The sequence below is a fragment of the Oreochromis niloticus genome, linkage group LG3 (genome assembly GCF_001858045.2).
Source record: "Oreochromis niloticus isolate F11D_XX linkage group LG3, O_niloticus_UMD_NMBU, whole genome shotgun sequence".
NCBI lineage: Eukaryota > Metazoa > Chordata > Actinopteri > Cichliformes > Cichlidae > Oreochromis > Oreochromis niloticus.
Window position 1 is genome coordinate 15,529,706 of NC_031967.2, and position 23,942 is coordinate 15,553,647.

At 39.3% G+C, this 23,942-nt stretch overlaps 1 protein-coding gene across 1 annotated transcript; it reads right to left on the bottom strand.

The window, feature by feature from the left end:
• Positions 1-7,632: 7,632 nt before the first annotated feature.
• LOC109194573 (uncharacterized) lies at positions 7,633-16,334 on the bottom strand. Its single transcript, XM_025900771.1, has 5 exons — positions 16,325-16,334; positions 15,860-15,913; positions 9,088-9,243; positions 8,867-8,962; positions 7,633-8,629 (listed from the first exon to the last, which is right to left on the bottom strand). The coding sequence occupies exons 1-5, from the start codon at positions 16,331-16,333 to the stop codon at positions 8,312-8,314; spliced, it is 633 nt and encodes a 210-aa protein (XP_025756556.1). The 5' UTR covers position 16,334; the 3' UTR covers positions 7,633-8,311.
• Between the last annotated feature and the right edge of the window lie 7,608 nt (positions 16,335-23,942).

Genomic DNA, 23,942 nt, shown 5'->3' on the forward strand with positions numbered 1-23,942 from the left:
TTTTGTGGCAAATGTATTGCAAGATTTGATAAATAAGACTAAACCACGTCCTCTGTGTTACTTTAATGAGATGTTAAATGTGATGCAGCCCTCAGGCTGTACGTGAGCCCTCATTAACAACAATATTAACCATATCAGGTAATAATTATAGTGCTGCTTTTACTTTTAAACCTATCCTGAAAGGGTAATTGCAACATCAGTTGCGATTTACATGAGGACTCCCATGCAGGAAGTAACAAGTGATCAAGCATGAACGTACATATGGAAGGCATTGGCTACGTCGTTAATGGATGCATGAAAGTAAGAGTGAAAACCCTCGAGGCCATCCAGTGCTCCACGGCTCCTTAATTACTTGGAAGGCTGAAACTTAGCAGACGGAGTGAGACAAATGGATCTCTTAATCAAGACCTACAAAGCTCTGTTTATCAGTAGAGAAGCTCGCCGACGATGATGCTGGGAGCAACACGGTCATGTTCAAGAAATGGGAAATTGTTCGCTTAATATTTTAACAAGATGGAGTTTTTATCACAGGGTGTTTGAGTTGTTTAGCAGCTGTGCTTTCATGCTTTTATTTGTGTGGACTTCTGATGGTGAGCAAATGTTCTGTAGCTAGTCTCTAGCAACACAGCTGCACATTGAGTCAAAGAAGTGATTTGTCACTGATGATAATCTGAAAACGCTGGCTGAGTGTGTACCTGTTTAATTTACCTGTTTCATTAAAGTGAACATGACAGGAGTTCCCATTGCCATCGTCAAACCTTTCTATGCTAATGTGCTAAAGGAGTTATTAAAAACCTCTTCGCACAGCACTGTAACGCCTCTACATCACATTTGTTTGCCCAGAAGTAAGAGGAAACTTATCTTTTCAGATGGTGTTTACTTGCTATGTTTCCATACTATATATCTGACCTCAGAGCAGTGAAAACAGAGCATAGAACATGCATAGAAATGCTACTTGTGTGTGAAACCTTATTTTTATTTATTTGTTTAACATCAGGTTTGATTGGTGATTCTACACGTGTATTATTTGGGTTCTGGTGACCTCTTAAGTTGAAGTTTGATAAAGACGTATCCTAGGTAGTTAAATCTAGTTTCTACCAATTGTGTCAAATCTCCAAGGCCAAGCACTACATAGAAACTTATCCATGCTTTTGTGACCTCTAGATTAGACTACTGTAATTCCCTTTACTTTGGTCTCCACTCCGCCCTTCTTCATATGATGCAGCTTGTCCAGAATGCTGCGGCACGCCTTTTGACTGGAACTGGAAGGTTTGCCTCTATTACCCCAGTCCTTGCCAACCTGCATTGGCTCCCTGTCAAATACCGCATTGAGTTTAAAATTCTGTTGCTTACCTTTAAAATCATAAACAATACTGCACCGTGCTACCTCATTGAACTCCTTAGTCCGTATATCCCCAAGAGAGCCCTAAGATCATCAGGACAATTACTCTTAGAGCAGCCTTGATCCCTGCTAAAGACCAGAGGTGACTGTGCTTTTTGCCCTGGCAGCCCCGAGTCTCTGGAACAATCTTCCTGCTGCTATTCGCGCCTCTGATTCCATCTATTAATTTAAATTAAGTTAAAAACTTACCTGTTTGACCGAGCGTTTTCGGTTAGTTAGTGCACATTCCCTATATTTGTATATTTTATCCCTATGTTATTGATCTTCAATTGATGTACCACTGTATAAATATCCCCACTTTATATTTATGAATACTCAGTAATTTTATCTTTCAAAATGCTCTGATGTTTTATTTCTTTTTTTATCTGTATTTTTTGTTTAACCATTGTTTCTCATGTGTTAGCCTATTTGTACCCTGTTATGGTCTTATATCTGTTATGTTTAACCTTCTTGTGAAGCACTTTGGTGTATCTTCGGTTTTAAATGTGCTGTATCAATAAAGTTGTATTGTATTGTATCGTCTTGAAGTTATAGTTCTTGGTTCATTCAAAACAGCTGCTGAGAGGAGTTGGCACCATAGCAGCAGAGTGGTGAGCCTCGCTTTCAAAAGGACGTGCATTTATAAGAAATGTCTCTAACTGCACCTGGATTGTTTCATTTCAAATCTCTTATGACGCACAGAGAAAAAAAAAAAACAGGGAAGAAACTGTACATAGTATGGAGTAACAAAACTGCCAAAATCCTGAATAAATAAAAACTAATTAATTTAGTTGATTATTGTTCAATCTCAATTTTGAGCCAATGAGCACACAAAGTTGTGGCAGTAAGAAATCTTTGTAATAATGCTGGTGTGTCCTTTCTTTACATTTATAAAGCTTAAGGCAATTTTAAGGCTTACTTGAGTAGCTTCATGTGTCTGAACCACACTGACGGTTCCTTTATTTTGGATATATAGCACAGTTACAGTCAAAGGTGATGGCCTGCTGCAGTTATGAAGAGACATCTTTGAAAAAAATCATTTAAATTAGATACTTTTTCACACTGGCATACTTAATTTTGCACCAAATGCGAAAGTTTACACACAAAAATAGATACACAAATGGGGTGCTACTTCAAGAAACAGATGTAAGAGACAGAAAATGTTTAACATCACACACTCTCTCCTAGTAATTACCCTTCTGAGTGCATGTATGTGCACACCGGATCATAAATAGCTTAGCCCTACCCTGAGGTGTCAAAGTTAAAGCAAGACCTTGGGAGTCTTTCTGGAACGGCTGATGATAAAGTACAGGTCAGGCACTGAACAAAGCGAGAGCAACAAACAGCCTTTATATTACCTGGAATAGCGAGTGAAATTACATTTTCCTCCTTTAAAACCTTTCTGACGGCGTCTCCAGTTACCGCTCCTGTAAACCATTACATCGCAATAATTCACCTAAAAATTGACGGGACCATAAACAGCAAAGAAAACACCGGCTATTGTGTTACACGCTGAGAGCGGAGGATGATGGAAAACCCACCCCAGAGTTGGTGAACACTCAACGGCATCCCGTGGCTCAGCAGCTCCTGCTTCGATAACACAGTTACTTCTGGGGAAACATAATATCAGTTATATAATACAAAGAGAATCACCGTGTTCAGTGTGTCTCTTTCACTATTCGGAGGATCTGTGAGGACGGTCTGACTCAGTTTACAGCTCCGTTCTTTGATTTATGACACCCTCTCAGCTGGAATGAATTGTCTTCATTAGACTTTCAATGCGGCTGCTGATGGCGGCATGTTGTTCCTGCTATCGTTGATGTTATCAGGTAATTGTGCTGTTTTTCACAGTCAATAAAGTGAATGTCAATTTGTGGTGTCTGCAAGCTGATTCGGGTGATTTGGATAATTAGGCTCAAACTTTAGCATCACAGCTCTCAAAACCTTTCTGTTTCTTAGTGAGGTGATTTAGTCGTCTTTTTGTGTACACTCCTTAAATCAAAGTCCTCCTAGTTCTAAGGAAAGGACAGCCTCTCTTTAAGAGCTGTGTGCCTGTTCAGTGCAGCAGTAAAAGAAAAAAAAAGTCTATTGTCAGGGATTTCATTTTGTTCATAGCCTCTGGAGAACAGCTATTATTCCTGCACCTGCATCAGATGTGGATGTTATCTCTGCACTCCTCACTGAGTGCTTCCTGCTAAGGTCAAATAAGGAGGATGGGGTTAGTTTAACAAAAAAAAAAAAAAGATAGATGATAGAAGGTATAGAGTCCAGATCAGAGGCAACTTTTTTGTTTTTTGTGCTCAGCAATTTGAAGCACTTGATTCTGGTGCCATTTTTTTCCCACACTGTTGTCATTTCTCAAAGAAAACCAATTTCTTTACCTCATGCATAATATAATCCCTACACTCGCACAGGCAGTGTCAGGATAGGAGGGCAGTGATGAATAATTTAGCAGCATGGATAAGAACAAGTCAAGGTCTCGGCAGGGATGGACTGATTGAGTGGATGGCAAAAAAATATGATAATCTGCTAAAACGCTACTATTATGCATTAAAATGATCTATCGCTGATAAGGGTTTTGCAGATTTTCTACAGATTTAAACTGCAAATGCAGCATAATTATAATTGAAAAATTACAAAATGCTTTAGTCAGCGGAAATCAAGGCACTTTTATATTATTATATTCGGTCTTTAATATGAAGGAAATGTTAATGACAAGCATTAAATTAACATATTCACAGCACGGCTTGAAATGACGTTTAATGGCAGGAAGAGTTTCACGAAGTCCACAACAATAGGAGAGGTAAACATCAGGCTCTTAATATCAGGCGAACAGAACAAAGTCATCTCTGCCTAGACTCGCCATTTTTGCACAATCACACTGCGCAGACTACTCGAGAGAAGAAACGCACACATACCAACGTCTCTGCTAACAGGAGGAGACTCAGAAGTGCAACAATGCCACGAGATACGGGATTTGAATTTTAAGTGAGGGGACGCAGTTCTCAGATGTTTCCAACAAAGAAAAAGAGGTCACTGAGTGTGATAAGAGATGTCAGTACCCAGAGTACAAATTGAAAACAGAAAAACTTCTTCCGATCCTCAAGATGACATACAGTAATATTAGAGCAGCGAGGGAGGGAGTTTACCTACATCATTAATCAAAATGACATTTTCTGCTCTTTAATCGTGGATGACTTGTCCTCCATACCAACACACACACAGACACTGCAGTCAATGCTGCTCCAGGCAGAGTGGAAAGCGAAGACTTAGTGTGAGCCTGTGATTAACTTTTAGGTCTGCGACAGGTACGCTGGCCACCTGAGGCCTCCGCGCTCTGTCAGAGCCAGGTGGGGGGTTGGGGAGGCGGGGATAAGCGGGGGTGCGCATCTGCAGCTGGCAGAGCAAGTCCCTCAATAAAGAGCCGGGCAAAGCGAGGAGACGGCGCACAGTCAGGTGGCGAGTCTCTGCACCATCTGGGAAGCTGATAAGGTGGGAAAATCCATTGTTGTATATGTTCCCTGAAGCCAGAGAGTGTAGGAAGGTGCTGTGATGCATTGTGAGAAGCTTCCAATTTAGCTGCACAGAAGGCAAATAATACACAGGGATGAATTATGGCAAAGGTGCAGGTCTCCTTCCAATCTTTCAGACCCTTAAGGAGAATATTTGACATATTTGTCATATCTTATGCAATAAATAGTAAAGAACAAAGAATTAAAACATTAAAGCATCCATCCTGCCACTTATCTGTGTCCAGGTCGGGGGCAGCACTCTAAGCACAGACCCTCAGACCTCCCGCTCTACTACAGCATCCCCAAACCAGCCAAGGTATGTGATCTCTCCAGCATGTCCTGGGTCTGCTCCAGGGCCTCCTCCAGGTAGGACATGCCCACCTCGGAGGTGCCCTGGAGGCATCCTAGTCAGATGCCTGAAGCACCTGAACTGTCAACTTTCAATATGGAGGAGCAGCAGTAGCAGCTCCACACTGAGCCCCTTGCCAAAGTCGCCGCTGTGCCCAGCAAAAACACGCAGAGCGACAGAGATCAGGGATTCCCACATTATACAGCGGGAGATGCTGTGGTTGCATCGCTTCCTGGTTTCTTTCCTTTTACATCTATACCATCACTGATGCAGAATTTTTGCCTGAGTGGCAACATCTGCTTTTTAGAAAGTAGTAAGTCCAGGTCACCCTAAAGTACTAGCATAAACAATGAAGGGTCGTGGGGACACCATAGTTGGGCATGTGATACAGTCAATGCTGTAACTGCAAACTAGACTGATGAGGGAGAGAGGAAGCGGGGGAAAAGGCAGGAGAAACTAGAAACATAAATCCTAAAACTGGACATTTATGTGCATTATTGAGTCTTTTTGTTAAGAAGTTTTTTCATAACCTGCAGATTCTACTCATCCTGCACTCTAACTGTAGTTAGAGTGCAAGGAAAATCAGTTTTATCAGCTGTCACTTCAGTAGTTTTCAGTGTGGATACTCAGTAGTACAGCACATACTGCGTGCCACTTCAGAAACGTGACGACAGCTCATGTATCAAGGCCGGAAAATCTGCAGAGTCTGTGCTGGTCTGTGTCTGCTTGAATAAGATGTTCTGTTTTAGAGAATAAAAAAAAGATTTTCTTATGCATGGTGGTGCTGAGGCTGCTGGAGAAAAAGGCAGATGGAGGCAATGCAAATGACCGAGTCTTACTGGACTCCTAGGAAATGCCTAGCACAGCCGATCCCACCCGCACACTGATTAAAAAAAAGAAAAGAAAGAAAAAGAACTTGTTGATATGAAAACCCAGTAACACTAATTTGCATTATGATGGAAGTGTTTTATTCCTACAAGGCTTCTTGCACTTACTTATTTTTTCCCCCTCTCTGTCTCTCTCTTCCTCTCTGTGCACGAGAACCTCATGACAGGAGAGATTCCCCGCCCAAGCTCTTCTGAAGGACTAATTTGATTTGATAGGCTGTGGAGACAAAAGACGTGCTGCGTGCATGCGAAGGAGCTCTCTGTCTCCTTGTAATGAATTAAGCTGCACATCATGCACAGCAGCCTAAACACAGCCTCGGTGTCAGACGTTCGCTCTCCTTTCCTCCAGACGGCCGTGCATAATTGCCACAGGCTCATTTTCGTCTTAATTTTCAGCCCAGGTACTTGTGATTCAGCTGGGGAAAAAAAAGCATGTTTGTTCAGAGTCCAAACAGCTCTATTTGCCTTTGTCTGGTGATTTCAGTGAGAGCTCACTGCACTAGACACTTACTGCTCACTTTATTGTGCCACGGAGCAGCTGGATAACTCTCACCGGTTCATGAGATGTCAAGTGATGGATTATTCAGATATGAGACTCCAAAATCTCCAACTCTAAAGCAATTTGCTTTCTGAAATGCTGATTTAAAATGTGATTAAAAAAAGAACCTTGGTGATTTACATCCTTTATAATGTATTAAAGGCAAAGATCTTAACTCAGCAGTGCTCATTCCCTGTAAATGCCACATAGCATCAATCTATCCACTGTAGTTTGCAGACTGATTTCCAAAAAAGACACCTGGAAGTCCCTGTTACCTTGTTCATCATTAGGAGATTGAGAAGATTATCTGAGCGTTTGTCCTCTCTCATGCAATACACCTGGATCACATTTACCGCACACAGGCACAGCGGTCTCAGGTAACAGATGATAATGTTACTTTGGTGGCTCAGACAAACATTGTGAGCGATGAGGCTCTCCCATCATCTTCTACACTCTAAGAAATAAAACTGATAATTACTTAAATATTTTGGTGCAACACTTTTACACTCAAAAATAATGAGTAAATGCAAAAACAATCACATCTCTTAAATACACCTTATTAATTGAGTAAATCCAACTAAAATGGAATAAGTTGTTATGAACAATTAAAGATGTTACAGCAACATAGGAAATTGAGTAAATACAATTGAAAATGTAAGTTAAAACAACAGTAACCAAAAGTTCAAAATACATAAAATATTAATTGGGAAATGCTGAAATGCTTGGTACATTTAACATACACCATTACAATTATTTATTTTTAAATAATGGTTCAATTTACTTAATATTTTTAAGTTAACTTAAGCTAAAACGTTAATTATAATTAAGTGTTTATTATATATATATATATATATATATATATATATATATATATATATATATATATACATACATACACATACATATATATATACACACAAATACACACACATATACACACACACAGGAAAAAAGAACCACGTCAGTTCAACATTGTTCACAATGATTTATTTTAACCAGCTTTTTTGTGAATCACACATTTAGCAGATTCCTTCTCTGAACACAGTGAGCTGAAATCTGTTCTACATTCAGTAGATAAAACTTGGATAAAATTTCAGTCACAACAGCCTTATATAATAAAATTGCATCCAAATTGGCATGCTTGATAAAACTCTGTAAAACTGGCCTATTGATGCTAACAACAAGAAAAATGTACCTGCCATACAAAGAATAAAAGTGGCTCAAGTGAACGCAGTGCTTTACCTTTTCAGAAAAGGTCAAATGACAAAAATAAAATTAAGATCCCAAAAAAATTTAAATCCTGAAAAAAAAAACATTTGCACTGTGACATAGTTTTTGAACATCTTATTTTGATTCCAAAAAATTGGGAAGATTATAACTAAAGAGTGACCAAAAAACTTCCATAATTTAAATAAAAAGGTTTCAAAAAGGATTGCGCTAAAAAAAAAAAACCATACAGAAGATACTCTCCCATTTACACCTTAATGTGAATCTGGAAAGTTAATACAAAAACACAGTTTATGGTAAAAACATTATTTATGAACAGGAATGTCAGCACAATGTAATGCCGCAACTGAACCTTTTGATGAGCATTACATGTCACTTAACAAGTCTAACACTAAGAACAGTCCTGTGGAATTTTGTCTACAATGAACAGAGGTCATTTTTCAGTCTTTGAACCTTGACAGAAAGGTTTCCTGGATCCAGCTCCATGAACACTTTTTGAAATGCTTCAAATGTGCATTTGAGATTCTTGGGGTATTTCAGATCCAGAGCATAGCACAGTCCCAAAAGATAGCAACAGGCTTTGCTCAGATTCCCAAGTTTGCCCAGAACAGTAACGCCTTCAATAACAATACCCACATCAGTAGGTTCGCCTGACCTGTCTTGATTCTGCAGCAGGTAAATCTTCATCACCTCCTCAGCCAAAGCCTCTTCAACAAAGACAGCATCAGCACCGCCCTTTAAAAAGAGAAACAACTGTTTTAAGCTCACATATTTCCAAACATTGAAACAAAAAGTTTCATTTGTACTCATAATATGTGGACACTGTGCTCCAAACTCTTTGAGCAAATGCTATTCTTTTGTATGCTTTGAAGTGGGTTTTTTTTTCTTTAGAACAGTATCTTAAAACTTTTCTATGATCTCACAAGCTAAAATAAACTACTAATATTCCTAAAACAGATTTATTGCACCAACCTCAAAGGTTTTGATTAAGGCACTTGGATCCTCTCCCAGATGGTCAATGAGACATCTGATGATGACTTCTCGTTTTTTCTCGATGGAATTTCCACTCTGTAAAACAGGAAGTCTCAACTGAGGCAAAATTTGCACATTTAAAACATGACTTACCATTTCTAGCTTAAACATAACTATTTTTTTTCTGTTGCTGACCTGTTTTCACACCCACCCTCCCTTACCTGAAGCAGAAGGTTTAACTGTGCCCTGTGGCGTTGTCCAGCAGCACCTTTCTTGGCTTGAAACAAGGACAGGAGTTTGGATGAATACAAGTCCAACGATGCCATGAACTTTGGTTCAAGGTTTAGGGTCGTGATCCTATGAAACTCTGCACTGACCTGGATGGGAGAGGACAAAAGACCAAGGACAAAAAATCCAAAGGCCAAAATTCTGATTCAATCAAAAAAAATCTGTAAGTGGAACTACCATTTTTTGCAACCTGGACCTTATTTTCTAACATGCAAAAAATTAATTTACTCATCCAGACATAAATCCATATAAGTGGAGTTGTTCAGTATGCAGACTAAAGCCTTAACATAAAGTATTATCTTCCACTAAGCTTCTAAATTTTATGTTATGAATTGCTTGCACCATTTCCCTGTGAGATTGTATAATCTTGGAGGGAAGAGGCGGAGCCAGGTTGCCCTCTGAACCATCGTCTGCCAGGCAGCGATGCGAGAGGAACACACCGCTGAAGTGGCGCACATATTCAGAATGGCGTCAGCGGCTTTACAGAGAAAGCCTTTCAGCTCCTCTGGCAGCTCTGCTTCCTCCACCTTCCTGGAGATAACAAATGCTAGCAAGGCAGTGTTGTTAGTCACTGCAGCTGACTGAACAGTGCATTGATGTGCGCGATCAGTGAACCTTGCTATCAGCTGGTCAAGTTTGGCGGGATGGGCCGGTCGCTGTCCAACGACCTTGGTCATTTTGGTGCCAAAAACTGAAGCGAGGCGAGGCTCTAGAGGGGGAACAGGCGGAAAACTCCGGTCTGTGAAGCCCTAGGTAGAGACCGGCGCTCTAATCTTCGCTGGCTCTGCTGCTGCCTCAGCACTAGGTCATCACCGCCGGGAACTGAGGCCAGATGGGATCTAGGCAACGAGAGTGAGCGGAGCCATACCTTCCCGTCAGATCATCCGATGGGGGTGGAGCAGGCTGAGGGACGGGAAGTCCCTTCTCACCAGTTGCCTCCTGGATGATGCCAGGCAGATCCAGGAGCAGCGCACCAACAACTGGGAGTGGCCTTGAAAAAGGCTGACCTCCGCTGCTTTTCCTCTGGCGGGAGGAGCTAACAGGAGCGGCAATAGGATTAAGGTGTGCGGGTGAGGTCCGCATGGTGAGGACCGAGGCAGCCCACGCAGACGGCATGTCGGTCATACGACATGATGTAGCCGGTCTGGCAGGATGGACACAGACGGATGGTCTCGCTGGACAGCTTCTGGCTGGCTGAAGAAAAACGGTAGAGCCGATTTCCTGGTCTCACCGTAACTTATACTAGACCAGGGTGAGGCCCACACAGCAGGTGAGCGTGGACTTCAGTGCTGCGTGCTGCGTGCAAAAGGGGAATACCCACTTAAAGGGCTGCGCCTATACTCATAGAATCTGGGGTTACAATACGTAACCAACGTTTCATAAAAATATTAAATTACTCTTCACTCTTTACTCTTCAGTAAAATCTAGTCTGTCGTTATGTGCTCCAGAGTTAGATAAGTGAGACAAAAGCACTTTGCAATCAGCCCAGTCATTCTTCAGTCAGGTTACATTAGCTTAGCCTAAAACAAGTTAAGTGAATGGAAATTACTAGCATTTATTGTTCCCTAGGCTTGGGAATGGTTTCGATTAGAACCATTCTGGTTTTGATTCAGATTCCTCATTTTGATTCAAATTCCTAGCGATTCTAGAGTCTTATGACAAATTAAAGCAACCTGGCTGCTGCAACATCATCAAAATCACTAGGATGGTAGCAACATGTTTTTCCTCACTTATCTTATGATGGGGGATCTAACAGACCAAATTTTATTTACAAGTGGATATCCCTTTAAATGTTCACTTACTTGGGAGACGTCAAACAATGCCGGCCATCTGTCCTTGATGTCGCTGACACTCAGCTGTTGGCTGATAATATCATGTCTTCTATGTGCAAAGGTTTTGCACATTAAATCCTTGATGGCTGTGCTGTTTTTCTTCTTACACTCATCAATCAGTCGTTGTCGCTCCAGCTCTTGCTGTTCTTTACCATCTTGTCCTGGATAGTGTGGCAGAAACAGCACTTCTCCTTTTCGCGCCTTCTTTATGTTCTTCGCTGGAGCCTTGTCATCAGGGTGCTTGTTCTTCAGTGAGTTGCAAGTAACCTCTGGAACTCCAAGACTTCGTAACTTTGACCTGTAATTTCCCATCTTGTATTTAAGACTATACATCCATCCCATCCATCCATTACGACTGCCTGGCTCTGTCAGACATGGGTGCTTTTTGACCAGAGCCTCTGCCACTTCTCCAATCTGAAGGCCAGTAGGGTAGGCTGTGTAGCTGTACATATAATCAGCTAATTTTTCCATTATATCTGACTTGACTAAAGTATTGTTCAGCACAGTGCCATTTTGAACAAAGACTTCATTGGCATTTTTCAGTACAGTCTCTGTTGCCACAGAGAAAAGTGGAATGACAATTTCATCTGGCCATGCAGTCTTCAGAGGACTTTGAAGAGGGGAGAGTATGACAGTGTTGTCTGAAGACAGAGATGATCCATCTGTTTGGTCCTCTGTGGTTTTATAGGTTGAAGAGCTTGAACTTTCATTCAGTGAACTTACATCTGAGGGATTTTCACACTGAGGAATCAACGTAAGCACTACTGATGGAATGACCACAGCTTTGACTGTACCCCTATCTTTGATTTGGTTGGGAGAATGAAGTGTAAAGAAATCTCCAAATGAGTCATCATAATAGTGCAATGTGAAATCCTCAACTAGCCCAAATGTCTCTCTCACTGTCTCGTGCAACTCCTCAACAGTCCTGGGTATTCCTGAAGAGAGCACAAGCTTCTCACTCTGTTGTCCAAAAATTACTTTCAAGGCAACTGAGTCCATCTGCAGAATAAAAACAACAAGAAAAAAGAAAAAGAAAGGGGGTATCTGAGTCTTTCCCCTTACACTAACAAACAATGTGACGTTTTAGTGACACCATTTGCTTGCCTTCAACACGATATGGTGTTAAGGGGTAAGTGTCACCAAGTACTCTGGGATGTATTAAGGTCATTTTCCCAGAAGGATCCAGAATAAATGCCCTAAAATGTTCATCATACCAGCTGTTGAGCAACTTCACAATGAAAAGAAATTCATTGCTTAAGACAACAATCTGTAAAATCTCCACAAAGTCAGGTAAGCCACAAGTAGATCCATGAGGCAAAACCATTCCTGAGGCATATTTAGTTCCATGATGAGTCAGAGAGTTGGTCAAATTCACATAGGCTTGTGTTGGATAAAGTTCCTTGAGACACTGCTGTATTTCTACATCAAGCAGTTCCAATGGAAGAGATGATACTTTAGTGACACACACTGATGGCTTCAATGCATCACCATCTGAATAGTATGCCATCATCATCTGGTGCTTTGAGGCAAGTGACAATAGTACATTTCTGAAGCTGTTTGTGTGTTTAACAACCTTCTTAAAGAAACTATGTTTAGCCTCAAAGCGCATAGTCCAGAGGCATACTAATGGACCAAATCCTCTGATCAAGTCAGGATAATGCTCCAAAAAATGGTGTTTTGGAGTTAGTTTTTGCTCTGGGAAAACCTCCAATAGCCTGTTGCGATGTTCAGATATAAGTGTGTCCAAGTAGCAAATACTTTCCTCTCTGTGAATAGGGGACACAACAAGTTCAGTTATATCTTTTAGAGTCATAAGAACTTGCCATGCTTCATCATTTTTGGGAATCTTTTCCCCAATAATAAAAGGTAATAGTCTCAATAACGTCCAATTTTCATGTGCGTTGCCACCAATGCTCTTGCGAGTGGAAAAATTTAGGGGGATGATTTGGGGGCGATCTGTTTTATCGGTCCATTTGTAAGGAAATTCTGTTATGAAGTTATTGAGTTCAGTTAAGGAAAAGTAATGTTTACGGATAAACACATGAAGGCATAATGCTAATTCTAGTGGAATTATGCCTTCAAAAAGGTCGTGCAAAAGATCTGGAGGATACCCTGTGACAAAATGGAAATATTTTAATTTCCCTGTTAATGGACAACCTTTCTTCACACCACAAAAATGAACCGAGGAGGGATTTTCCTTTATGGTTTGGACATGTAGATCGTAGTTCTCTTTTGTTCTTGGTGGAAAAGCTCCTGAACGAACTTCTTTTTGCTGAAAGTCTGAATGGTCTCCAAGGCAAAATCTACAGATGTAATGTCCAGAAAAGCTTTCCACGAGTCCACTAAGAGAATGAGCGCCAAGATTGTCAGCACAAACACAAAAAACAGTGCCCCTGATATATCTACCAAGCTGTGAACAAAAAATCCCGTCTCTCTCTAATGTTATGAGATCCTTTAAAAGTGGCTCGAGAACAGTTTCATAGCTAAAAGTTTTAACATCACTTGCCTTACACAGAAGAGCCAATTGAATTGATGTTAGCTGTGATCTCAGTTCAGTTGGTATATCAGCAAGTACCCAGTACACAGCTGTGACTTTGTGTTTTTTTCTTGAAGTCCCAAGTGGATTACAAATTTCAAAGTCATCCACATAGAGAACAAGGGAAATACTTAAGTCCTCAATAGCACAAAGTTGGTTTTGCTTGAAATATTGTCCATCATGGAAAGAGGATAACTGTGAAGTGTTCAAATGTCTAGTTAATATACTGTTAACATCTTCTTTACTCAGTAACAGCTGCAAGGACTGAAGAATAGGCACATACTGAAAAGTGGAATTCTTTTCTGGATCCAAACAGTATTCTACTGGTTCAATAACACAGAAGTTTTCCTTGAAATATTTCTGTCTCTTATATCTTGAGGCAAAGGGACCATCAGGACTAAGGGCTGCACATAAAGGACTACAGTGACATATTTTTTCAGCCAATTCACTGACAAAAGACTGATCAATATTACAGTTATTCTTAATAAGAATATCACTTATTGACTTTGGAATATACTGAAGTGATAATGTGCAGATATAATTGAGCTGTTCCACCAAGTCATCCACACATTTACCAGAAACATTATAGATGCTTTCCAGTTTTAACAAGAGCACACCAATATTTTTCAAAATTTCATTTGTTGTTTCCCTTTCACAACCAAGTTCAATGGTGACATCCAAGTCCTCGTGATCTTCTAATTCCAGTGCTGGTAAGAAGATTTCATTAGATGTACTGACAGTTTGCTTTGAAATCAAGTTAGTTTTAAAGTGCTTCCATGAACAAAATCTGTGCTTTCGACTTCTGTGAGTCGCATAAGTCCCACAAATGTTTGTCTTAAACTCACAACCATCAAAAACACACTCTATGGTTTCATGGCTTTTCAAATGGGAATTTATATGTTGAAAATAGTCTTTTGTGTTTGGGTAAAAAGAGTCACAGATTTTACATCTAATAGTTGGAAGGACCTCACACTCTTCCGTTTCATGCGAACTGTGAGACCTAGACAAGTGTGAGCGTAAGGCACCCCATGTCTTAAAAGAGCAAGGACAATTCAAATGAAGACAGGGTATGGAATAGCCATGACCAAATGTACCATGTTTCACTCGATAATGTTTGAGTATTGACACTTTTGATGACTCCTCATGTTTGCAGAGTTTACACTGCCATCTCATCACCTGTGACCTAAAAAATTGTGAGAAAATATGTCTCACAGTATGAAGATGACAGAATGGTGTATAACCATATTTACACAGTTTTTGTATGATTAACTGATTGAATAACCAATACTCACTACCAATTCAGGTGGAGGATACAACTTACAAATAAGTCAACATGGAACAAAGTACAATACTTAACCACATTGAAATAATCTGAATCACATCACCATGCTGTATAAATAAAAAGATAGCATGGTGACACTAGATGACAGACCATGAACTCATTAATAGGGCTGTGCGATATGACCAAAATCTCATATCCCGATATTAAGACATCTATCGTCCGATAACGATATAAATCACAAAAATGTAACATTTTCTGTAAATTCTGTGAATCTCGGGCAGCTCGACTTGCGTGAAGTGTTTCCAGCTGGGCGTCGTGTACCTGGAGTCGAGTGTTTTAACTGATGCATGAAACTACACATTTTTAGACATAGGTTGTAACGGCCGCCGTTTTCTTTGTGAGTATTTATTACACAACGTGCTGCAGAGAAAAGCCTGTTCTAACGTTTGAGTCTAAGGTTTATTTTTTAGCACCTGACGGCTCTTTTTTTGCTTCTCATCCGTTAATACTCTGCATCTTTCACGTGACTCATTTTATTTTGAAAAGCCTCAACAGGATCTTGAGCTTTATTGTGAAAGGTTTATGTGGAAAATAAACAAGCGGACACGCCGTGGTTTTACCGTCGTTGTTGCTAACGACAAAGCATAAAAACAAGCGCTTGTCCATCCGTAGTGTGGTTATATTAAATATAAGAGAAAGAGAGAACTTTAAGAAATTAATATAGCCACTACAGTGACCATCAAAATGATGAAAAAATATTGCCGTAAACAGTTTATTTTGCGACACCACGAAACAAACGATAGCATAAAATGAAACGATAGACGTTTTTATATCGTCATCCGATATATATCGTTATATCGAACAGCCCTACTCATTAATATATTTACCGAACTGAAAAATTCTCAAAATTTAGATTTGGCATTTGTATGACTAAAATAACCCACCACAAAACCAGTATAAATATTTAGGTGGTATCACCATCACTACTCAGCTTGTATAAAACAATATCATATCATTCCAAAATTTAACACATCAAGTCCTCTGAGTAAAATTACCTGCTTTACTTTGTAGTTGATGCAGATTTTTTTCTCCTGGTGGTGAAGATGGTGCTGAAAAAATACAAATCAAAACTTTGTCATTACAAAACATGTCACTGAGTAATCTGCCATAACATCAATCTCTTATTAGAAATTTTAGCTTGGATTGAAATAAACATTTATTTATGTAAATTGGGAGTAACTATACTGGAAATAATGGTACTTTTGGCTTGACCCAAAGGACCAAAGCTTTTTTTATTATTATTTTCTGGGATCTGAAAGGAAGTAGGGGCCCGAGTCTAAATTTACTTAAGGCCCCATAGTACTTTGGACCGGCCCTGGATGAGGTAATCTGCTGACCCGGGCGGTCCTCTCAGCGTTCTCTCAAAAACTGGCCCTGTTCGGGAAAGACCCCACATAGAACAAGAAAGCTAAGCAGCATGGTTGCTGCTATGAACTGTTCCGCGGGCAGGTCTTAGTTACCAAAGCCATTGATGACATCTGTTCATCTCCTCCTGAACAACCTGACAGAGTGAGTCAGGCCGCGTGACTACCGCAGCTCCCGCACCGCGACTCAACAGGGCCATTATTATAGACATGTCTGAGCACACCTGCTTTCACGTGGTTCCTAAAATGCCCCCGATTAAACGGTCAGGTCGCTGGTACCGGGACATTCCGGTCAAATTACCTGGAACGCAGATAGCGACTCAGAACGTAAAAGGATAAAAGGGCGCGGTTTCCCGCCGCCTTGACTGGAAGACGGGTTGAAAACTTAAATTAACGTGCACAAACACGCTGCGAAAAGTGAGCCACCATGACAAACGTTTTCTTCAGAACATGTTATAAAAGAACGGTGTGGATAAAGACAGCTAATGTAAGAATTGGTCACTTACCTGAAAACGTTACCAAGTCTGCAGTGGATATGTGTCTGTCTCGTTCAACGTGCAGAAAATCTCCCATGAGGCCATGCTCCTCGCGCGCGGTACATGCCAAAGGTCATTAGTCTTACTCAAAGTTTTAAGTTAGTACTGGGGGACAAAATTATATTGATTTTGAACCATTAATAATTAAAGTTCAAGACAATGATAAGAATGAATACCAGTGTCTCAGTTATTTTGAGTACTTTCTATGAGATATATTGAGTAGATTTACATAATGCACCCTGTGTTTCAAATACAGATTTTTTTCTTTTAAATAAACTTGAACAAAAGAGCTCAGTTCAACTCAAAAACTGGTGTTGAAAATTTAAGCATTCTTTTCAGTATTTTCAACTCAAGATAACACTTTTGTGATTTTCAAAGATTTAATCAAGGCCATCTAACTTAGAATTATAATGATATTTACTAAGCCCCTGAATAATTTTTTAGGGTGTAGTAAATGAACCATTATGGAGCTTCTCATTGATTGACTCTTGGATGGCAGCGGGGCTTTATAGCCTCTCAGTGGGTCATTTCTTATCTCAGCACATAAGAAATGACCCACATCCAGATGTAAGTACAGACCTAAATATAGAACTGTGCATGTTAATGGTGGAATACAGGGTCACAGGTTTCAAATTTATAGAAGGAAGTCCTTTGTGGCTTACTCATTCTGAATAAAATATTGTACATTTCACTAAATTTATTGTGTTGCTGTGTTAATCACACGTTTGAACACCTTTAGATCTTCTCGTTGCTTTATGAACTGTAGTTAAAGTAAAAATGCTACATGTGTTTTATTTATTTACTTTGTATTTTCATGCCGTAATAAAAAGTGAATCTATGCTAATCTGAGTTTAAACACCACTTCCAAACTTTTCAGAAGTCAATCACTGACCTCTCTCTCACTGTGCATTTATTATGGATGTTGCATAATGGTGAGTTAGCCTGTGCCCAGCGACAAGTTTTACCCTCGGGCCCCTTGAAAATTTAATTCCGGTCCTGTTCTTAGTCCTGTAGGTACTCATGAAATCACTGCGCTTCTGTACCCAGCCACTGCAAACGTCGAGTCACCAACATGCTGTTTCATTTATGTTCCACCTTTAAATTGTGTTAAAAAGTCAAGTTGTTTTTGTTTTTTTTTATAAACAAGCACTTATTTCATTTTTTCCTAAATATGCACAATTTCCATCACTGGCATTGCTCAAATGTTATGTTCCAGCATTTAAAGTATGTCATTTGTTGAAATAAGAACAGAAACAGACTGGTATTGCTCAGTAGTGAAAACCCCATCCATTTATTTTCTGTTTACCCCGGGATAAGGCTAACACACCCATTCACACCTACAGCCAGTCTAACAAACAAGCACACCTTCACACTGTAATAATACAAAAGCTGATTGGGTGGTCAAGTAATAATAAAACACTGTGTGTGCACAGCCTATCAATTTAAAATAGTTTCTCATTATAGTTTAGCAGTAACATATTTTATGCATTATGTAGTTTGAGCAGGAGCCGAGAGGAGCTGTGACTCAGTAAGTGTCACACTGCCACCTTGCGACATAAGGCTGGCATTACAAACCTGAACTCGGCTCATCGTCTGGATGAATCGGTGGAGTACTGTCCTGCACTCTGCTTGGAGATTGATCGCTGCTGTAAAGATGACGAGCAGCATCTTTGTCCTTTAAACAGATCTCTAAATGTCTTGAAATGAAATAAATGAGCATGCAAGAAAGACAGCTGAGGTCACCTTAACTGTAAAAGTAAAATCTATCCTATCCTGTTTGCTCATCAACCAATCCACAGGGTTCTCTGATGGGTGTAAATCATATGACATGATCTTTGACTGGGCTGGAGTGTTAGAAGTTGCTTTGCCCCCAGCTTCATTAAAACACCAGCTTCTCTTTGGGAAAATGCTGGTCATCCAATCAGCTCGGGCAGTCTGCTGATCAAGCAGCACATGTTGCTTTTTTCCCCCTTTATTTTTTCCACACGTGCAGTTTTCCTATCAGGTGTTGGGAAAAAAGCTACTGGATTGAGTAGTTAAATTTAGAGCGCATTCAAATTTTATTTCAGAAAAGGAAAGATAAACATTAAACAGAATTTCAATCGCTCTCTTCTATTATCCTTAGCTTATAATCTATTTTTCCCCCCATATTCACATCACATTGGGCTTTACTGCCCCCATCCGGCAGACAGCGGTACTGTCAATAAGACAACAACGCAATCACTTCTTTATTGCATTTTTGTTTACTTGTTTGTTTGTTTAGTGTAGTGTAATACGATGCTTGAGCAGTTACTTATCTGTTTTTTTCAATGAATGCTTTTCAGCTGTAGTCATGTTTCTTTGCTCCCCCGTTTTTTGTTTTATTCCAAGGACTCACTGTGCTGGCACCACTTACACTAATCAAACTGAACTCTGCAGCCAAGCAAGGTTCGGGTTGCGTGATCAGGATTTTCTGTTTCTCTTCAACTCGTGAAGTGACACAAACCAGAATAACATTCGTCTTCAACACTTTCAGCTGAAGGCGTCTCTTTTCTTTTCCCCACTGCACTGCGGAATAACTCGAAACAGCAGATTACAGTAAGATTTCGGCCTCCCAGCCTTGAGAAGGCTCCAGGCGCTGTAGCGACCTCCCTCACTAACTCCCTCTGAAACAGCCTCAAATTAGCTCATTGCTTTCATGTCCCAGAATCCAAATTATTAGCACAGATTCCCAAAGTGAAGGTGTTGGCCTCATCGATTTCTGTAAGGAGGAACACATGGGCGCTAAATAAGCGCTTTTGTTCAGCTGCGATGAACTTTGCGAATCAGCCGTGTTTGTGGGGACAGAAAAGCAAGTTCTGATAAACTTTTAAAAACACAGTTGGACTGTCGATGAGATTCATAATAACTGTCCCATCTGTTAAATATGTTGGGAATTCATTCAAACAACATGAAACACACTGATGTGCTCACAGCTTTTCTTCACAACCTGGTGTTGAGCGCTGACGGTGTGAGGGAGCAGCAGAAAAACCCACGTCTCTCTAAGCGATCTAAAAAATATTAACCACAAGTTTAAACATTTATTTTAAATCTTAGAGTGAACTAGAAGAGGATTTCAGATTCCTTTTAGTTTTATTATAATATTTATTATTAATTTATTTTATTTGCAATTATGTTCTTTCCACATAGTAGCTACTATAAAATCCGTATTTAGGATAAGACTGGAGAAAAGCACTGGGGTTTTTTTGTTTTGTTTGTTTTGTGTGTGTGTTCGTGGGGGGAATAAATTAGGGTAAATTGTTCCGTATAAAACTAGCAAAAACACATAAAATACGAGGCAAAAAATGCAGAAAAGCCCAATAATGTAAATAAATAAAAAGTCTGATCTCGATTCTTTTCTCAGTGTATTTGTCTTGTTTCAAAAGGTACATAAATTATTATTATTATTATTATTATTATTATTATTATTATTATTATTATTATTATTATTATCATCATTATTATTAACTGCTTGCTAGTTTCTTTGTTTTTCTTTTCGTTATTTTATATTTCTTTCTATTTTCCTCACGGAATTCATAACACCTGCTTTTGTCAGTCTTAAAAAATCTTAATGTTGTTTTTGTCAAATTAAAAATCTCCCCTTTCGAGTACTTGTGAATATTTATTTAATTATTTATTTTTTAGGATCAAAGAGAGTGTTTGTTGCTTTTTCAGCTACAATGTTTCCTGTTTAGCCAATCAGAGCCGACAAACCAATCCGCTGTAATACCACATGCTCACTGCAGTAAATTAGTAAGTACTGTGCTGTATTATGTAAAAATGCTGACCTGCTCTGCTTCGCTTCACTTGTAATTTTGCGTTTGAGTGACGTTTTTAAAGTTGGACCAACTTGAACAATAAACAGTACATAAAAATAAAAATCTTTCCCATGGAACAAATTAAATAAATAAAATATTTTTTCATATATGTAGCAGTTTGATGCTGGTCTTATAACCTGTAGGGTCAAGCGGCTTACACAAAGGCCAACACACAAACATTTAACACACACAAACACTTGCAGGACAAATCAAACCTAAAAGTAATCAGCGGTATCTGTAAATGGTTAAATGCCGCCAGCTCTGCTCTTTGCTTCTTTGCTCCTCAGTTCAACTTGTTGTTTGTTGGGCCTTGATGACACTGTGAATGTTACACGGATAAATTGGTTTTTTTGCTGAGGAAAAAAAATCCTCTTACTAACCAAAAACAGAGCAATAAAATAAATAAATTAGCCTCCGTCATCATGTTTGGGCGGTGACTGGAGTCCAGGTTGTGGGTCTGATTCCCCGGGCAGCAGCAGTGAGGTCACCAAGAGGACTTGCGTGATAAGAGGAGAGAAAACGAGACTTTCTGTGGAAATCTGTCCTGTAGACACGCATTATGGACTTCTTTCATCTTTCATACCGCTTCTGGTTTTTCTTGCTGTGCCCCTCGGCATGTATGTTTAATCAGACGGCCGTCAGACTGCGAGGAGACCGAGCTCGACCCCAATTTTAGAGAAACAGACAGTGGACATGAATTTTCTACTTTATTTATTTTTAAAGGGAAAAAATAAACTATTATTATTATTTTTAATGTATTTATTTATTTATTTACTGTAAAGTTTGTAGATTATGTATATAACTGTTCCTGTTCTAACTGTATAACTACCTATCCAAATACTGTCATCTCTGTCAGTGTGCTCTTTTAATGATCCTGATATAAATTCATTTTAATTTCCATTACATGAAAACGTCATAAAATCACTGGAAACATTTGAACATTTTTAATAAAAGTTAATAGTTCTATTAAAATCGGGCACTCACAGTAAGCTTCCTCATTAGGTGTAATTCCGCAGTGTGTGGTTTGGGGATCGCCGGCAGGCTGCACTGACTGCAGCTCTAATAGCCTGAGCACTCCCAGCTATCCTTCAGGGCCATGATTTATTGAAAAATATGGACCCTGTGTATAAGCTAATATGACAGAAGTGCTTTGACCTCGGGGGGCAGTGCACTCTCCACGGCAGTCAGCTGCTACCTTGAGCGCGCTCGGCTTCTTTCTCACGCGATTTCTCTGTTTGAAGGTTTTCATCTTCGGGTTTTTTCCCATTGCTTTTATAACTGATTTATTAAAGTTTGCATGTGAAAACAAAGCTCAGACCCCGGGGTCACATCGAGTGCAACCAGGGCACTGCTCAAAAAGAGCAGACAAACATGGACAGAAAGCTCTATTTTCAGGATCCTTTAAAAGTATTCAAATTTGAGCGTTTTCAACAAGTGTTCCTTGATTGTCCTTTTCAGGAAATAAAGAGGACAATTTAACATTTTCTGTCTTCGTAAAACTTTACAGGTCCTTTTTATGCGTTTCACCGATTTCCCAACTACAAAAAACTAAATACAGTCTTTTTTATTCTATTTATATTTTATGTCGACATTTTTTTCTTATGGTTTTTCTTAAGGTTAATGAGTTATTCGCTCATTTTTGCACTTTTTTCTACACTTCTGCGATTTTCATGAAACAAAGATAGTCAAGTCTCCTTCCCCTAAAACTGTAAGGCGTTTAATTCAGATAAGAAAAGTTAAACAAATAAATAAACAAAAGTATCAGGAAACTGCCAACATCTATTTTCAAACAGAGTGCCTAAATCAGGTTGTGTATGGATGAGCCTGCACTGACATCACATACTGTCTCCTCCAATAAAAGCTCAGACTGAGCAGTAGTAACCTACTTTCTAAATTACTCAGCCTCCCAGAAAGGTCCATCATCACCACTCGGTTAAGTACGCCAAACACAGGCTCTGTTTCAACACACTGGTGCAACCAAGTCAGTGGGGATTTGATTTTGTTTCTACTTAAGCAGAAGTACAGATACTTGTGTAAAAAGATACTTAAAATAAAGGTTGAAGTTGTGAGTCAACATTTTTACTCAAGCAAAAATAAAAAAAAAAGTGGATGAAATTTACCTTCTGAAGTGTTTCCAAAGTATAAAATTAAAAACTAAATCTGGTACAAGCTATTTTGTGCCGAGTTAACTGAACCAGAACTTTCCATATTATTATAATAATAAAAACAATATTATTAAAAGGGAATATAAATTTTATTTCAACCAAAATTCTAATTTTAGTGAAATCACAAAGCTTGAACATCTGTGACATAGAACACAGGCAAAGAAAAATTAAAGGGAATAAAAATATCAGCTCTACCTTTCTACACTGGTGATTCTTCCTCTGCACCCAAAAACATGAAAATGCATACAGTCAGGGCTTTTAACTGGGATTCAGGGGGTGGAGGAAGTCTAAGATGGGTTACAACTGGTGTAGTGTGAGGAATAAGAAGCACTTAGGAACAAGCCTCACACATTTCTGTTGTGAGCTCCAACAGATTTTGTGTACAAGCTGTGATCAGACGAGCTGTGCTGCTGCTCCTTGTGGATTTAGCTTGCTGATTTCAACAGGATAGCAGATGTTACATGAGCTATCATGGGTGGTACAAAGGTGGACTTCAGTGAGCGACGCTAATCAGCTTAAATTTAAATCGATGTCTGCTACCCTTGATGTAACCTCACACTGACCATGAACACCACGGCCACTCTGCACCAAGTCCGTTATAGTGTATTATGGAACAGGTAGCTTTAAATTTCCAATTTATCAAACTGGAAATTTAAATCTAACGGTCCTTATATTTACAAATAAGCTTTCACCTTCCTCTTCTGTCTCTTGTCTTTCTTACATCTTTCTCCAGGCTGAAGTTAGCTCTCGTTCTTTTTTTCTCCCTTAGAAATACAGCAGCTGTAACTTCAGCTAGCATCACAGTGCATCACCTCTTCATTGTCTTATCACTTTAAATGATGCATAATTACAGATTTTTGTCTATGTCCTCTCATCGTGTGAGGTAGGGTGATTTCACCGCCCTATTAGGGATTGTCGCTTATGTGTCGTTGTTCCCTCTGTGTAAGTTCAAACCAGTTTGATGTCTGGAAGGTGCACAGACGTGAAATAATACATCGACTCACTTGCATTAAATCCAAAATGATGAGGCTTTTTTTGAAATGTAAAATGTAGAACCTAAAAACTTTTGTTTTAAAATATTTGGGAATAAAAGTAAAAATTTGTGAGAAAATAAATAAATATTCAATTATAGCACAGGATACTTGAAAATTTTATTAAAGTTAAAAAAAAGTATTTG

Bases quoted from the DNA above. Each gene is read 5' to 3' on its own strand.
- LOC109194573 (XM_025900771.1), bottom strand. The intron at 9,244-15,859 runs GTAATTTTACTC...TCTCCCATCCAG, and splicing joins TCAACTACAAAGTAAAGCAG to GTCAGTGCAGAGTTTCATAG. The intron at 8,630-8,866 runs GTTGGTGCAATA...CTCTTTTTAAAG, and splicing joins CCTTAATCAAAACCTTTGAG to GGCGGTGCTGATGCTGTCTT.